The sequence below is a fragment of the Vulpes vulpes genome, chromosome 6 (assembly GCF_048418805.1).
Source record: "Vulpes vulpes isolate BD-2025 chromosome 6, VulVul3, whole genome shotgun sequence".
Classification (NCBI taxonomy): domain Eukaryota; kingdom Metazoa; phylum Chordata; class Mammalia; order Carnivora; family Canidae; genus Vulpes; species Vulpes vulpes.
This window is the reverse complement of record NC_132785.1, coordinates 106585587-106603793: the sequence shown is the minus strand read 5'-3', so window position 1 is coordinate 106603793 and position 18207 is coordinate 106585587. Positions and strand designations below refer to the sequence as shown.

The 18207-nt window shown below is 49.3% G+C and overlaps 1 protein-coding gene across 4 annotated transcripts in view; it reads left to right on the top strand.

Annotated features, from left to right (window-relative positions):
* Window positions 1-18207, top strand: part of DPF3 (double PHD fingers 3) — a 258874-nt gene that overhangs the window by 154042 nt on the left and 86625 nt on the right. For all 4 annotated transcript variants that reach the window (XR_012002230.1, XR_012002229.1, XM_026008532.2 and 1 more), the window contains exon 6: window positions 1833-1911. Coding sequence is in view for 2 of the 4 variants with exons in the window: in XM_026008532.2 (XP_025864317.1) it covers window positions 1833-1911 (79 nt within the window). In the remaining 2 variants the exon portion in view is untranslated. The remainder of the gene's footprint in view (window positions 1-1832; window positions 1912-18207) is intronic.

Genomic DNA, 18207 nt, shown 5'->3' with positions numbered 1-18207 from the left:
AACCCTGCCTCTGGGCGGGGCCCTCCCCTCCCGCTGGCTGCTCCCCCAGGAGTGCCTGCTTCCAGTGCTTTCCAGGCCTCGTCGCCTCCTCTTAGCCCAGGCGGTATTTTTAGTCTCTCTGAGCCCCTTCCCCGCGTCTGCTGTTGGCTCGTCATTCTGCTTGACTTGCTTTCACCTGCTCCAGGCGGCTGTGACAGGGCTGCGGGCTGCACACGTCAAGCTGTCCCTGGCTTCACTGTGGGGGCGTGGGGGGTGGCGAGGGCAGCTGAGGGTGACCACCCTCCCCGTCGTCGTCATCGTGGGCAGGCGGGGAGGCCTGTCAGTGCCTGCGGGTGACCGCGGAACCTCACAGCTCCCTCTTCGGGTCAACTCTGAGTAATGAGGCCGGGGCGGGAGGGGGCCGGGCTGGCTGTCGCCTGCTTGGGTAGGGGGTGGGGAGGCAGAGCGGCAAAGCTGGGGGGAGGGAGGTGGAATTTTGCAATTTGTTTTGGAGAGAGACAAGCTGAGGAGGAGGTGGAGGTGGTAGCTTGCCAGGTGGTGTTGATTGTGAAGAGTGCGTGTGAACACCCAGGGCCTGGGGTACAGGCCTTTCTGCTGTGAAATCCCCAGTGAGTGAGTGTGTGTGTGTGTGCATGTGCGTGTGCGTGTGCATGTGTGTGTGTGTGTGTGAGCATCATGGACCTTTTGACCCTGAAGCCCCCAGGGCCCCTGTCCAGGCCCGGCCCCTGGGGCTGTCCCATTGCCCCTGCACCCCGGGTGGCTGCCATGTTTTATTTCTCATCTGCTGCGTCTCCTTCTCTGTCCCCAAAGACCTCAGCAGGGCCTTTCCCTGGTTGGCAGTTTACTGCTACTCATTACCAGAGTAATGACCTGGAGGAGGCCAGGGTGCTACACACGTGACCATGTGGGACTTACAAAGGTTTAAAAATAAACCTTGCCGCGTTCTTGTAGCCACTGTCCCGGGGCTGCAGAGCTGCTAGCACCCTCTCTGGCTGGCCTCCTCTATCCTTGGAGGTAGAACTCATCCCACCCCCACCCCAGGTTGTGCTGACCCTTTCTGGAGATGCACGCAGGGTGGTGGGATCAGGAGTCCGGCCCCAGCAGACTGTGAGGTATCAAGACTTGTGTCGCTGGCCAGAGGCCTGAGGCAGATCACCCCCACAAAGTAGGCTGAGCAGGGGTGATGAGGGGAGCTCCCTGCCATGCTTGCCTGGGCTTGTGCCCTAGACCTGAGGCCAGGCCTGGCTGGCTCTTGAGAGACTAGAAGGGGACAGTGTGAACCTGGGGCAAGAGCCTGGGATGATGCCTGTGGATTGCTCCCAGTCTGCCGTCATCTGGTCAACTGAGGTGGGCAGGGCATCTGCATGTGGAGGCCAATGAAACTAGAAGGCTGGGCAGCTGGAGGAGGAGGTCCCTGTGGCAACAACAGAGTACAGGGATTGGGTAGATGTAGGCTTTGCAGTCACACTGTTGTGGGTTTATGTCCTGGGTCCGGGCTTAGTAGCAGAGGGACTCTGGACAAGCTACTTCACTTGTTGCCTCAGTCTCCTGATCTGTAAAATCGAGATAATAGTAGTACATCTCTTGGAGTCGTTGTGAACATTTAATGAGATGATGTGGGTGAATAGCTGAGCACTCTGGGGCAAGTTACTTGACCTCTCTGGGACTCAGTTTCTTGGCCTGTAAAATGGGGTTGTTATTGGTTCAAATGCTGTGTCCAGGAGGACGGGATGAAGAGGTGTAGGTGAAGTTTTCGGGGCCCCACAGAGTATGCACTCAGGAGCCGTAGTGACCATCACTGTAACAAGCATCCTGGTTCCTTGTCTCCCCAGGCCCGTGGTTCGGCAGGTGGCAGGAGGAGGCACGACGCTGCCTCTCAGGAAGACCATGACAAACCTTACGTCTGTGACAGTAAGTACAGCAGATGCTGCCTTCCTGCCTCTGCCTCTGCCCCCAGCACCCCCTTCCCTGTGCTTCCCTGGCTGTCTCCCCCAGCCTCAGGCTCCCTGGCTCCTCCTCTTGGACCTGCACCCCACCTTGCATGCCTGCTGCCTCAGCAAAGGCACCACCTCTTGTTGCTGCTGCTGCTGCCACTCGTGCCCACCCAGGTGTTTTTGCATGAGGAAGAAGCAAGCCCGGGAGGCCTCCTGCCTCTGGCAGTGCCCCCTTGGTGGCTTTCTTCTGGCTCGCTCTCTCTTTCTCTCTCTTTGTCTCCTGAAGATTCATCCTCTATTTCTTTCTCTGTTTCAGAGAGTTACAAACAAAAGCATAACTCAAAATCCTCCGACAAAGGTACTTGGCTCCTTTGGCTTTTCATGTTTCCCTTTCATTTCCTCCTGTCTCTCCTGTCCTAGGTAGGGCAAGTTATGAATCTTTCTCTGACAACGACTTAGCTTAATAAATGGCCCTCGATCCATCTCCAGCCTTTCTTGCTTGCTTCAGAGGCATCTCTTGGACAAGGAGTCAGGGCCTGGCTCCTGGGTTCAGGGGGTGCAGACAGAGCTGAGGAGGGCTGAGGGAGAGCGGGACAGGAAGCAGGGGCAGTGGGCGTGCCTCTAGAAACCTTCAGCTTTCCGAGGGATTACCATCAGCTCCTGAGCTGTTGTCTTTCTCACCTAGCAGAGCGTTGGTGGCGGGTTTAGAATCCTTGCCCTAGTTACCTCTCACGGTATGGGGCGCCATCTGCTCATTCCACAGCAAGGACCGCCCTAGAAACCACACTCCCTGGCCATTTTCCCCTTCATGTCTTCTCCCCTGTGGGGGTGCAGAGCTGTGCCACAGGAGAAGGGCCCTGGCTCTGTGGTTCCTCCCGCTGACATCTTGCAGTGTCTGTAATCTCCGTGGAAGCAGAGGACGAATGGGAGAGATGGGACTCAGGGAGCACGTTGTGGGTGGTGCCCTTTCCTCCCTCTTCACTGGCCTCTTTTGATTTCAAAAAGTTGTTCTGTGCCCAGTGGGGTGACAGCTGATTGGAGAACATTTTGCTAGAAGAACTCAAACTCCATGACCCCCATTTGGCTGCTTAATACACCGTGCAGATGGCATTCCTGAGACAACTCTTGCAGGTAACATCTCCATCCCACAGCGCTTCTGTTCCAGGATGAGGAGGGAGCAGGGCAGGGGGTCTGGTGTCTCTTGGCCATGTCAGGAGGTGCCTACTTTGGCTGGCAGCTTGCCTCCCAGAAAGGCCTCTGTTTTGTTCTGATGCATGGAATCCCTCTAGTGTGGGCCCTCTGGGAACTGGTTCTGGGCTGGGAAGGGTCCTTCTGGGCCCATGGAGCAGGCTCTCCAGCTGTACCTGGCTGCAGCAGCCCAGCCCTCGAGAATGCCAACAGCTGCTTTGGGACTGGGGCATTGCCATCCGATTCCTCTTTTCAAAAGCTTTATTTTTGTGATGTGATTTTCTGCTTCCATAGCTAGTGGGATTACTTTTTGCTCCATCTCTTCAGTTTTCATTGGATTTGCAGCCAATAATCCATATATTCCAGGACACACCCCATGTGCCCTTCTTCACCCACCTCTCAGTTCCTCTCTTTGCTCTTTTGTCGGCTGTCTGCCTTCTCACATGTCACCTCCACGGAGCACCCTCTGTGGGGTCCCTCTCTTGCCTGGCTCCCCTCTTTCAGTGCAAAGTGCTTGCATCACGCCCCCCCCCCCCCCCCCGCCTCCCGCTGTGGGGGGGCCAGTGCTATTGGCTCTTCCCCTGTTCCCATCCCCATGGTCTCTTTCTTTCTCCTTCTGTTTATCCTGTGATGCTTGGGAGGCCAAAACGAAGGCCTGATGTTGGCTTTCTGGAAGTCTCAGCGGCTGATTTCTTGGCTCTGCCGACGCAGGCGCTGCCTCCCTTCTCTTCCCTCGGGGGACCGAGGTCCACCATAGATTGCCCTTCTCTCTTCTGGCTCTCATAGGAAATTGTGTGGCAGCTTGGTGATTAATAGACTTTGTTTTTATCTGGTGCCCTTCAGACATGTGATCCTTTGGGATAGGAATGACCTTTGGAGAGGTCATGAGGCCCACCCTCCACCCACGAATTGAGCAAGGAATGCTTTTAATAATCTCTAATGCATCCTAAGTAGAGAGGTGTCTGGTCACCTCCTTGAGTGTCCCCAGGGATGGTGTTACCATAAGCTACCCTTTCTTCCATGATTCCAACTGTGCTCTGAATGATTGTTTTTTTCTTGATAGGAGCTACATTTTTCCCCCTCCTTCAGGCCCCCTTGTCTTTTGCATATCTTTTCTCATCAAATAGGTACACTGAGAATTTTGTCTATTCTGGAGGCCCTTTGAACATCCCCTGGCATTCTTGGTTTATCTCAGGCCGCATCCCAACCTCTGTGATGTACTGCTCTAAACTCCTTTCTGGGTTTACATTTAAGCTCAGCACTCCCACTGGAAGTAACACCAAGGCCAAGCCAAGTAGCTCAGAGAGTAACAGACACATTTCCGTGTTTATTTTATACATCGGCTCTTAATAACAGCCTCTGTGTGTAGAGAACAGAGGTCCTTGGCCACCCCATTGCACTGGGTGCTATCCCTACCACTTCCTGTGCACTGCCTGTCCTGACCCCTGTGCGCCCGCCTCTCTAGGTGTGTGCCCTTTTCTGCTTAATGAATTTGATTATTCCTTCTTTCATAAATCACTCTGCATTTAGCCCTATTGAGTCTCAATAAAGAGATACAATAATATGTGACTTCAATATACAAGATTCAATAAAGGCAAATTTAAAGACATTGCCCAGTAGTTGAATCTCATCCTCTGCAGATTTGCAATCCCTGCCATTTTGGTGTTGTCTCTGGTTTGATTTGTGTAATCCCCACTCCATTTTTTGACTTATTTGTGAAAATATTAGGCCACCTTATACCCCACCACCTCTTTCTGGGTGTATGTGGAGCAGTAATAGCTATCTTTCAGGTGTGATTATATTTAGCCCTTCCTGGTTTATATTCCTAAATGTAGCTGTCCTATCATATTTTTGGTCCAAGCATCCCTTTCAAGATGGGTGGTTGAGATATCATCTTAGCTTCTAACTTCAGGTGATAGATAGTTTGCCTGTTGCCTTTCACTCAGCAATCGAATTTATTCCATCTGAGAAATACTAAATCATCTGAACATAATTTATTTTTTTACCCAATCCGTGGTGTGTGTGTACATGAATACTTCATTTTCTAGCAAGTAACCAATCACTATTAATTATCCTTAACGTGTACCATGCTTAAGGATTAAAGTTCTGTTTCTTCCGTTTCAATCTCTTGCCAAAGAAAAGTGTTCATTATCCACAAACGGAACAACTGAATATGACTTTGTGGGAAAGACTGTCAGTGTTTGTCAAAGTGTGGACCTGGGCCATTTGCACAGAGAAAACCTAGATGCTTATTCAAATGTGATTCCCAAGCCTCACACCAGACCTCTTGCATCAGAACCACGGGGTGCAGGCCCAGGAACCTGCATTTTTTTTAGAGCTCCTCAGGAGATACTTCTGAATACTGACTTTTGAGAGTGACTTATTCAAAGGCTTCTGGCTTCTGTCAGCCTTTTTATTATTCCCTGCTTTTGGTATCTAGAAGTTCTAGAATCCTCAGGAATTTTTTAGGCCAACTGCCATAGGTCTGCTTCACTGTTTTGGGTGGTCTCTTTAGAATCTTTCTTTTTCCATTTTTTTCCCTTCCCGGTATTGATCTAAAATTCAGCAGTCCCATATAAAGCTCAGCAATCCAGCACTTGGCCTTAATTTACTTAATAGCTTTAAATCCTAACAGTATCATTAGCCCCCTTTTAGAGGTGGGATGATAAACTGGAGACAGACATGTGAAAGCAATCCTTGGGTCAGGCTACTGGGATGTATTAAAATCATTCTAAATGTTTATCTCTTCTCTCTCCAACTGCTCCCAAACCTGAATTTTCTATTAGCATCACTGGGACTGACTCTGGATGAGACCCACTTTGCCATTGTCTTTGTTCAAGAAGCATCATAGGAGAGAAGATGGTGGTGATGGGGTGATACTTAGGGACGAGAAAGGGAGAACATTGTGTCTCTAAGCATCAGCCATTTAGGGAGGGGCAAAGCACCCATTTATCCCTTTGCTGGCACAAGGGAAGTGAGTTGTGAAGTTTTTTTCCCCTTTGCCAGTTTTTTCTTTAATTTTTTTTTTAATTTTTATTTATTTATGATAGTCACAGAGAGATAGAGAGAGAGGCAGAGACACAGGCAGAGGGAGAAGCAGGCTCCATGCACCGGGAGCCCGACGTGGGATTCGATCCCGGGTCTCCAGGATCGCGCCCTGGGCCAAAGGCAGGCGCCAAACCGCTGCGCCACCCAGGGATCCCTTCTTTAATTTTTTTTAAATTAACTTTATTTTACTGTGGAAAGAATACTTAACATCTCCCCCCCCCTTTTTTTTTTAAAGATTTTATTTATTTATTCATGATAGTCACAGAGAGAGAGAGAGAGAGAGAGAGAGAGAGAGAGGCAGAGACACAGGCAGAGGGAGAAGCAGGCTCCATGCAGGGAGCCCGACGTGGGACTCGATCCTGGGTCTCCAGGATTGCGCCCTGGGCCAAAGGCAGGCGCTAAACCGCTGCGCCACCCAGGGATCCCAACATCTCCCTTCTTAATAAATTTTTTAGCGTACAATATATATTGCCAAATATAGGCACAATGTTGTGCAGCGGATCTCTAGGCTTTATTCATCTTGCCCGACTGAAACTTTATGCCCATTGGTTAGCAATTTCCTAACTCCCCTTCTCTGCCAGCCTCTGGCAACCAGCATGCCACTCCTTGATGCTGTGAATTTGACTATTTTGGACACCTTGTATAAGAAGAATCAGGCAGTATTTGTTTTGCTGGGACTGGCTTATTTCGCTCAGCGTAATGGCCTCGAGATTCATTCATATTGTTGCATATTGAAGGATTCCTTCTTTTTAAGAGATGGATAATATTCCATTGTATGTATCTACCAAGTTTTCGTTATCAATTTGTCTGTTAATGGACATTTAGGTTGTTTCCACATCTTGGCTATTGTGAATGGTGCTGCAATGAACATGGGAGTGCTGATATTTAAGATCCTGATTTCAATTCTTTTGGACAAATACCCAGAAGTGAGATTGCTGGATCCTATGGTAATTCTATTTTTAATTTTTTGAGGAGCCTTCATGCTATTTTCCAGAGCAGCTGCACCATTTTGCATTCTTACCAGCAGTATTCAAGGATTCCAGTTTCCCTGCATCCTGGCCAACACTTGTCTTTTGTTCCCAGTTTTTTTCTGATCACAATGATAACCCCTGCTTCTGGTGCTTACGGTGTGCAGAACATGGTGCTAAGCACGTTACTTACGTTGTCTCTGTAAATACAATAACCTTGAGAAGTAGAGACAGCTGACCTTGCTTTACTGGAAGAAACTGAGGCTCAGAGAGGGGAAGGGACTTGTCCGAGGTCACACAGCTGGTTCGTGTGGAAGCTGGGACATGAATCCTGGTGTCTTCAGCTCTGAAGCTGACAACTCCCCAGTGTTACTACCAGTGAAATATGCCCTGTTAACCTGGAGTTTGGGTCTTCTGAGAGTTGAGGAAGAAACATGTTTTTATTTTTTTAATTTTTAAAAAGATTTATTTATTCATGAGAGACACAGAGAGAAAGGCAGAGACATAGGCAGAGGAAGAAGCAGGCTCCCTGTGGGGAGCCCGATGGATCCTGGATCCTGGGATCTGGCCCTGAGCCAAAGGCAGATGCTCAACCGCTGAGCCACCCAGGTGTCCCAAGAAACATGTTTTTAAAAATGAAGTAGGGGTGCCTGGGTGACGCTGTCAGTTAAGCGTCTGACTCTTGGTTTTGGCTCAGGTCGTGATCTCAGGGTTGTGAGATTGAGCCCCACACTGGCTTCTGTTGGGTGTGGAGTCTGCTTAGGATTTTCTCTCTCTTCTCTCCCTTTGCCCCACCACCCACCACCTCTTTCCCTCTCAAAAAAACCAAAAAAACAAAACAAAAAAAAAAAAACAAAAAACACAAAACAAAAACAAAAACAAAAAACAAAAAACAAAACAAAAAAAATGAAATAATGGTCACACACATCTCATTTATGAGGTGAAGCCATGTCCACTGTTAACAGATGGCTTCTAGGTGTCAGGCTGGCAAGCTGGAGTCAGTGGGATGGAATAGATTATATACTTTTAAGCTTTTTACATTTAAATCTATTAAAATCACCCTCCCTCTCAAACTGGGGCATTAGGGTGGATTAGTGACAAAAGGCAAATAGACATGATCAAAGCCCTCCTGGGAGCATGACTCACCTCGGGAGTCCTGTCGGGTATTCACACATCCGAGTACTCTCAACTCAGCCTCCATATCAGTAAAAACTTTGCTGTCCACCATCCTCACCCCACAGTCACGTATTTTTGATTGTGCAGCCCATAGTTGAAGACACGGCCACTTCACAGTGTTGCTTCCTTTCCAGAAATTCGGTGGGGGTGTAACTCTGTCCAGATGGGGCGGTGTCAGAATAGGGTTTGGGGTTCCTTTCTTGCTCTTCCTGATGGTGGAATCCTGGAAGGGGAAGGGTATGGGAATCTAGTCCTGGTTCTAACCTTCAGTGGTATGATGCCACTTTCCTGATTCATCAATGAGGGGGCTCCCAGTCAGCACCCCTTCCTGACACCCCAGGCTCCTTTCTTCCCAGGCAGTGGTTCAACAGTTGAGGCTCTTCACCCTGGAGACAAGATGTTGGGCTGCCATGGACAGGCTCAGAGGGGCTGTGGGCTGGGTGGACTGGTGGAAGGGGAAGATGCAGCTTGGACCCAGGTTGTCTCAGAAAATTGGCTTGACCTCGACTTCCTAAAACGACTCTGGATTCCCCCATACCTGAGTGTACAGGGAGAATCAGATGACTATTGCAGTCTTATTAAAAAAAAGAAAATTTTTTTTTTGAGGGCATTAAGGCCCCACATTCTCTAAGGCTCATATGCTTTTAGCTTCGAGCTGCAGTGGAAAAGCCAATAACGCGGCCTTCAGGCTGGCTGCCCTTGTCACTGAAGGGAAGCCGGGCTCATCACTCAGTTGTCCGTGCTATTATCTTGCAGGTCCTTGCATGGGGTGCGGCGGGGGAGGGTGGGAAAGGCGCCGTGCCCCAGAAACTTGATTTGTGGAGCAGGGCCTGTGGCATGGGATTGATCCCTGGAGATTGAGTGCATTTGTTACGGCAAAGCTGGGTCTGTTTAAATATTTAAATGCCATCGTGTCACAGACACAGGTTGCACAGTGTCCCAGCGGGGCTGGCCACAGGCAGGGTGGAAGAGAAGCTGCAGTCTCTCTCTGCTAAAGTCACACCTGCCTTTCTCTCCTTCCTCTGCTCCTGCTGCCTGCCTTCCCCTCCCCTGGCGTGCACCGTTGGTGCTCTCAAGGACTTGGTTTGCCTTTGTTGAGCTCTGACCTACACCCTCTTGAACTATTTTGAACTCCAGTCAGAGCTGGCTCTTAGCTAGCTCTTACTTGATGCAAACTTTATGGTGAATAATTCTTACCAAGATGTGGATGACCAGTAACAGGGTCGATATGAACATTTGTAGCAGTTTATTTTTTAAAATAATTTTTTTTCTATGGAAATAGTATATATTTATTGCAGAAAATCAGAAATTACAGGTGGAGGACAAAGAAAAAATCACCCATAATCTTACTCCTGAGAGATTGCTGCCATTTTGGTTTTGTATACCATTTGAGGATTGTGTCTCTGTCTCCACACACACACACACACACACACACACACACACACACTCATGCAGGCATATACAATAATACACATCATTTTAACCCATCCCCCTACTCCACAATACATGCGAAGCATCATTCCAGATCAGTAAAGACATTTTTATGACATTTTAGGGCTCTATGGTGTTCCATCACATGGACCTGCCCCAGTTTGCTCAAGCAGTGTTCTACTTGTTGGACATTTAGCCAACAAGTAGAACAATAGTTTGTTCACTGTTGAAAACAATATTGCGGTGATATCTTTGCATAATGCTTTCATGGGTTTCTAGAAGTAGAATTGTGAGGTCAAAGGGCCTGGTGCACAGCCTTTAAGGTCTCTTACTTCAAGTCGCATGGGGGGGGGGGCGGTGAGGGAGGGTAAGCAGCAAGGTCAGGGCCACCCAGGTGAGAGAGAGCTGGCTGAAGAGGGACGTGCACTGACTATAGAGTGAGAGAAAGCTGAGGTCAAATTGTGGTTCTGCCGCTTGTTAGCTTGTTATCTGGGACCTGTGGAAAAAAAATCATTTTGCTGCTGGGAGCCTCCATGTCCTCAGGTGTGGAGCAGGGATGGTACGTGGTTGGGAGAGGTACATGTGATAATGTATATAAAAATGTTTGCTCCTGGATATGCTCAAGGACTGTTTCTTCCTCCTCCACCTGTGTCTTATTTTCTTTATCTCCAATAGATTTGGAAAGATAAGGCTGATATCCCAGAGATAACACCCCCCCACCCCTGTATATTTCATTGAGTAGATAGTGAGCACTATTGGAATTCAGGGGAGGGAATAGTCAGGGGGTGGGAGCTGGTGTATCAGAGGGTGCTGCCCTAGGATGCCAAGCAGATCTTCAGTGAATGTGTATCAAATTGACTTTAGTCTCCAGGGATGGAGGGGTATGTGTGGGAGTTGGTGGTGGCGAGAGAGAGGGGTGTAATAATAGTCATAGCAGAATTTCATTGACTTATATTATGGGCCTGGAATGTTCTATGGGTTTTATCTATATTAATTCTTTAACCCCCACAGAAGTGCCAGGAGACAGATGGTATGATCACCTCCATCCTACAGATAAGGAAACTGGGGAGAAGAGGGGTTAATTAACTTTCCTGAGGTCACACAGTGGATAAATGGCAGAGCCAGGATTTGATCCCAGTCAGCAATGTCTCTCTCCCTCCCCAGCAGTGTCTCCCTGCCTCCTCTGTCACTTGCCTCTTCCTGGAATCTGCCTTGCCTTGTATATACCTTTGTGTAGGCCACCTGTCACACTGGATGACAGCAATCTATCTGTTCTTCAGGCAGGACTGTGAGCCTTTGGAGGGTAGGGACTATGCTATATTCATCCTGCATCCCAGCCCTGGCACAGTGGCTGCTCCCAAAATGTTGATCAGTGTGGGATGAATATAACAGGACAGGAGAGAGACCAGCTTGGTCAGAGCAGAGCATTTGGGCAGGAATATTGAGGGGTACAGAGTTTGACAGGATACTGGGAGTGCCAGGCTGATTTGCTTAGAGGTTGGCCTGCATCGTCAGTGGGGAACAGGATGATCCCAGACACATCTCTGGAAAGGTGTTTCAGGGCAGAGAGCCTGAAGCCCGATGGCTGAGAAGGAGATAGGAGAAGACATGAAGTCCGGATGGTGATGACAACAGGGACAAAGTAGATGGGGCCAGTAAGAGAGACTTCTTCTTCTTCTTCTTCTTTTTTTTTTTTAAGATTTTATTTATTTATTCATGAGAGAAACAGAGACATAGGCAGAGGGAGAAGCAGACTCCATGTAGGGAGTCCGATCAAGGACTTGATCCCGATCATGCCCTGAGCCAAAGGCAGACTCTCAACCTCTGACCCACCCAGGTGTCCCCAGTAAGAGAGACTTCATGCAGAACCTGGCAGAGGACAGATAGGATGTGGGGTACAAGTGAGAGGGAGGAGGCAACAATGACTCTTGAAGTCTTGAGCTTAGGTCATGGAGAGACATGAGGGAGGCTTAACTGGGGTATTCTAGAGGAGGAGGTAATTTTGGAGAACAAAGGAACTTTGACATGGGAGTTTGTGGTAATAGCAGAACATCCAGGCAGGAGTGTTTAACACGCGCTAATTAATAATGGACACTTGGTTCCCCAAAGGAAGTGAGGCACTTATACCCATACTGTAGGTAGATGGGGGCCTATCTTACGGGAAGGCCGTGAAATGTATCCGATAGGTTGAGACAAATAAAGCCCGATCTGCATTTGAGGTGCGTTATGGCAGATAGTCATCTGGAGATCCTGAGGGAGAGCACACTGGTCAGATTTCCAAATCTGGGGGCTGCCATACTTTATAGTTATATGTCTAATTTTTTTTTAACCTATCTTTGTTTATTTTCCCCAGAAATGTTGACATTTATTATTTAAATATACGATTAAAAAAAATTATATTTTGCCCTTTAAGTAGATTAAGGACATGCTAGTGTAGGACACTCTAGAATAAGAAATGAAGATACGGTCTCCATAAAGGCACCAGAAGATGGTTCTCGAATTAGAAGCCCAGGGTTTGAATCTTTGCTATATCACTTCCTGGCTGTGACCTTAGGCAAATCCCAAAAGCTCTCTGAGCTTTGCTTTCTTTTTCTGTCAAGTGAGGACAATAAGATTAGCCTTAGAGAGGGTTTCCAAAAGGGTTAAATAAGACCTGAGCAAAACAATTAGCCCACTGTCTGGTTCATAGTTGTGCTAAATAAATATTTAATTTCTTTATGCCAAGTCAGGAAAGGGTACATATTTCACACCGACCTTGGCTCCCCAGTTCTGTGCACTGGCCACTAGAGTTGTCAGGAACCAGAGAAGCTAGCAAGCGTACTGAATGTTGAATGTTTGTTGTGTGCCAGTCACCACACTAAGTGCTTTACAAGGATGAGCTCATTCAGTTCTCATTACACCCATATGAGATATGAACTATTATCATCCCCATTTTCCAGACAAGGAAACCGAGGTTTAGAGAAGTTAAGCAACTTGCCCAAGGTCACACAGCCAATTAGCTGACCCAAGAAGGGATATCCCGGGGTTTGCCAGAGTTCTGTTACCATGCTTCTCAGCAGGGCAGGAAAGAATCCCACTAACACATTTAATGCTTTGGTTTTGGGAGTTTCTGCATTCTCGGCTGGGGATCCAAAATCAGGTTATATAGTATTTAGAAATGAAAGGCTTGTTGCTTATCTCTGTTCTTTCTGTTTTTTAAAAACCGGAGTCATATCCATACATAGTGAATTCCTAAAATAAACAGAATGCCCTCCCTCAGTGAAGACACGGGACTTGCGGATCACTGGCATTTGATAGATCCTGTCTCTGGGCTCATTCCTAATACATGGGTCAGTGCCAGGCCCCAAGGAATGTAGCTTTGAAAAATCAGGATGTTACATCCCACCCTTATTCCATCCCCTTGTGCTTCTATCCGGAAGAATTCAGTTTAAAATAAACACCAAGTGTGGCCTGGAAGAAGAAATGAAGCCACAGGAAGGCAGCTGCAGACCCAGCTTTGAGGGGAGTGGGAGAGGGGAGAGGGGTGTAGGCAGCCCTGGGTGGATCCTAAGGCTGGGAGCCTACATTGGTTTTCTGTCAGAGTTAAGACACTAATTGCATCAGGAGGCATACAGGCCTTGCAGAGCCCAGAGAAAACAGAGTATTGTGAAGTGCTAGAAACAAAGGACTTTGAGATCATCTGATTCAACAGTCCTATTTTACAGAGGGTGAAGCCAAGGTCCAAAAATGTATGGGATTTGTTCAAGGGTGCATAGCTGGTTAGTAGGAGAATGAGGGCCAGAGCCTGGGTCTCCCGAAGGCCACCCATGCTAGTGGCCCCCAGGCTTCCAGGTGGGGAGGAGAAGCCCACTTAGACTTGCCCAAGAAGAGCTTCCTGGTGCCTGTACATTGCAGGTACCAGGGCTATTTTTTATCATTTGAGCTCAGTGGAGCTGTCATTGGCTCTTTGTGTAGGGCCTGGGTCTTTAAAATAGTCATAGGGATTAATACTCCACCATGAGTGTGCGAGTCTGACCTGGTGGCTTTTTGAAGTATCCCCTGAGTTTTATCCCAAGCTGAATCATGGCAGGGCTTTTCTCACTTGGGGCTTCTCCCTACCGGGGTAGGGGGTTGGTTTTAGGCATTTATCCATACCCCAGATGGTTCTGCTGAAGTCAGGAAGGTGTGGGGAGCCTCAGATGTCTATGACCCAGTCTAGTAGGGTATGATTCCCTTGTCAAAATAGCCTCCTTTTGTATTTGTCATGGGCCCACTGGCGTATAGGATTCTACTCAGAAGGACCCAAGGGAAGAGAACTGGGTGACAGAATGATTGAGGTGCAGGCAGGATAGAAGTGCCGACAAGAGAGAGGGGGAGCCCTTCCATCTCGGGAGCCCAGCGGCAGGGGAGGACATGTGCCTCCTAGGACGGGGGTGGGAGGGTGGGTAGCACCTGCATCAGCTCACTGCCCAAGCAGGGCCTGCAGGGCACCAATCTTCCTCTTCCCACCCTCCGTTCTCCTGTCCATGCCTCCCTCTGGCCAAATGCCACGAGAAGCAGAGGGCAAGGGGCCGTAGAGGTCAGCCCCAGGCCCGTGAGGGGTGCTGGATGGAGCATAACTCATCTTGCAGCCCTGTGCTTCAAAGTCGGGCAGACTCGACTTCCAGTCCCGCCTCTGCCGTTTCGGGAGCGGCTTCAGTGCCCTCAGACTCAGTTTCCTCATCTGTAAAGTGGGGGTGATAATCCTTTATCCCGTGAGCTGCCGTGGGGTTCAGTGTAGGACGATGTGCCTGCCTCACCGCCTGTAAGCCTGACGCTTTGGAGGCCCCGGCAGGTGACAGGCAGGGCTGGGTGGACTTTACAGAGGACGCGAGGCGGCCCGAGAGAGGAAGGTGGCATCCTCAGGTTGTATGAAAGTGCCGCGGGGCAGAACTGGGAACGAGACGCGGCCCGGTGACTCCCAAGGCCCGGGCTTTGTCTCTTGGACGCTCATCCCGTAATTGCTTCTGTCTCTGGGAAACCACTGGCTCAGATACCCACTGCGTGCTCCAAGTCGGGCTGATGAAAATGTGCCAGAGTCATTAAGTTATCAGTGGGGAAGGCGGCCGCTTCTCCCCTGCAGGAAGGATTCCGCTGTCTGCTGCAGGCGGCTTTGTTCGCACCAACTGCCCCGAATCCCTCCAGCCGCCTCCACCGCGGCCCCCTCCCCCAGATAAGGAGGAGCGAGGAGCGGGGGTGGGGGGCCGGGGGCCCGTAAATATCTGGGGCAACACTGAAGGTATTCATAACTCCAGACAGGAGGTGCTACCTGGAGAATCAGCTCTGGGTTGGGAAGTGGGCAAGCAGGATTTCTGCAGCTTGACAGATGGATCCGCCCCAGGGGAAGGAGAGAGAGGAAGGCAAGCTGGACCTTCCCTACTGTCACAGCCGGTCCCCTCCGAGCACCAGCACCGTGCCAGGAACACAAATCCAGGTGCCTGCTTGCCAAGGTGAAAGGAAGGGCCTTAGGCTGTGCCCGTGCAGGGTCGACTGGTCCCCATGGGGGATGGCTTCAGAGGGACACGACAATGCAAAGGAGTGGGCCCCGGGGAAAGGAGACTGGGGTGGGAGGATGGGGTCCTGGCCCTCTGAACGCTTCAGCAGTCTTGGGGCTCCGTCTCATTCCACACGACAGATAATTCCAGAGTGAGGTTGCTGACATGATAAAGGGAGAGCAGATGGTTCTAAGACTTTATTTTCAGATTGTACTTTCCCCACCCTCTTTTCCTTGCCACTCCATCACCCCCGACTGCAGAGGAGAAATGACTAGATACCCCCCACCACACACATGCCCCTTTAGGGTTTATTCCCTCTGCCCATCCACCTTGATGGCGGTGGTGCTGATAACAGCCCACGAAGGCTGCCAGGAGCCAGGCACCGTGTTAAATGTGTTCTTTCATGGGACCTCTCAACGTGAGGCCGATGTGCCGTTGTGATCACCCTCATTTTCCACGGAGGATGCGGAGGCACAGAGAGGGCTAGCAACTCAGCCCAGATCAACCGGCAGTTGGTAGCGGACTAGGCCACTAGGGTGGGATTTGAACCCAGGCAGTTGAGATCCAGCCTGCCCACTTAGCCACCACAGAGAAACTGCCTCTCTGAAGGCAGGGCCCACCCAGAAGCAGGGCCAGAGCAGCGAGTGGCACTGAAATGACTGTGGCTGCGTGGTTAACTGCTCTGGCTGGACTTCCAGGCTTGTCTCAGGGGGGGCATTTTACTCCCAACTCAGGGCTGCTTGGGTCCCGTGTTCCTCATGGCAGCTCCTGTATCGTCAGGGCCATTGGGTGGTTTCTTTGGAGGAACTTAGCCCCTGATCTCCAATCCCCACCCCAGCAGGTTTCCAGGGGCAGATACACAATTTACAGGGCCCAGGGCAAAATGAAAACGTGGAGCCCTTTGTTCGATGTGTATTAAGAATTTCAAGATGGTGACAGCAAAGCATTAAACCAAGTGTGGGGCCCTTCTGAGCACGGACCCTGTCTGAATGCACAGGTCACATGGCCATGAAGCTGGTCCATCAGCGTTCGGAGCAGCAGGGAGATATAATTAAATAGTGCTGGGTTTTCCTTTTCTTCCAATCCAGTCAGAGTAGGATTTCCAAGGCATTTCTTTCCATCAAAATGTAGCAGTCTGATCCAGATACAATTCCACCAAGATAAATCTTAGAAATCTTTTGTCCGTAGGATGAAGTCATTCAAAGGCCTGGTACTTGGGTTCGAAGCTTCGTTTTGGGGTCAGGCATCTTGCCGTGTTATCTCCAATCTCTTCTAACCCTGCCTTTTAAACTCTCCTCCCTCCTGCCTCCTCCCCTTGAGCCTGTGAGCCCTTGCCAGGCTGTGCCCTGTTAAAGAACGAGCCCCATCAGCCTCCCTGACCCACAGTCCCATCAGCCCCCCAGCCTCAGTGATGGGGCCATGCTGGAAGGAGTGGCCAGTCAGCCCTGTCACCACTTCCTCATTTCCAGGAGCATCCCTGGGCCTCTGACGTCTTGTCTCATCCTCTGTGAGGTTGTGGGTTCCCTTCTCACTAAGGTGGCCTCCTGGTTGTCAAGTCCAGTGGTCTCTTTTCAGCCTCTGTCTCTCAGGCATCTGACATTCTTGTGGCTCTGCTGGCTACTCATCTGTAAAATGGGCACTTGGGTTACCGTGAGCAAATTACTTGAAGCGTTAGAATAAGCCTGGCACACAGTATACACAGTTATCAGCTATTAGAAGTGGCTGTGACTGGTGGTATCCTTGGTCCTGTCACCTGGAAACTCTACCTCTTAAAAAAAAAAATCCAGTGTAATTTACATTCCAGTATAATTTATATACTTTTATATTGGTTCCAGGTGTACAATGTAGTGAGTCAACAATTCTATATATTACACGGTGCTCATCATGATCAGTGTCCTCTTGATCCCCATCCCTCCACCCACCGCCCCTCTGGTAACCATCAATTTGTTCTCTATGTCTGAGTCTGTTTTTTTTGGTCTCTTAAAACGTGTTCTTTCTGTTTTGTTTCTTAAATTCCACATATGAGTGAAATCGTATGGTATTTGTTTTTCTCTGACTGACTTATTTCATTTATTATACCCTCTGAATCCATCCATGTTTGCAAATGACAAGGTTTCATTCATTTTTACGGCTGAGTAATATTCTGGTGTATATATACGCCATGTCTTCTTTATCCATTCATCTATCGATGGACACTTGGAAATCCTACCTCTTTGGCTTTTGTTGCTCATTCCTGGGTGAGTCTTTCTTGACAAACTTAAAACAAACAAACACACCAGAGCAGTTTCTCTTTTTCTACCAGATTCTTAAGATCCTGATGTTTTCTGAGTTCTATCCTCCATCCACACCTTTCTTCTCTCCCTAATCTCTCCTCCTCTCCATATCCCTAACTCCCACTGCCACCCTGCCAACCTTCCATATCACCTCTCTTTTCTAAGCACAGGGTATTCATGGCAACCCCAGACTGAACTCATTCTCTTCCTTCTTTCAATCTAGTTTTCCTCTTTGGCTCTCGACCTATTGCCCCATAGGAAGCTGGGTGTTTTTGTTGCTTCCCTTAACTGGTATTGAGTGCCAGCTATGACCTGCCCCGTGCTGGTCGCTGGGGATGCAGCAGTGTGCACACACAGGGCTTGCCATGCTTGCTGCCGGTGGGAGGCACATATATTGATCCATGATGTGTCCTCAGAAGGTGACAAACTGGGGCCCTAATTTCGATTGGGAAGACTTTCCTGGGAAAGGACATTTGAACTGAGATCTGAAGAATGATGAAGCCTTAATTAGGCAAACTGGGGCTGGGGACCATTGTGGGCAAAGGTCAGAGCTTGTGCAAAGGCTTTGTTTAAAAAGAAAAATGTTTAAGGAGTGGAAAGGCAATGGGCAGAAGAGCATAGAAGGTGGTGGAATGTGGTGTTGGGTGAGGCTGGGGAGCGGGACGGGGCTGAATGG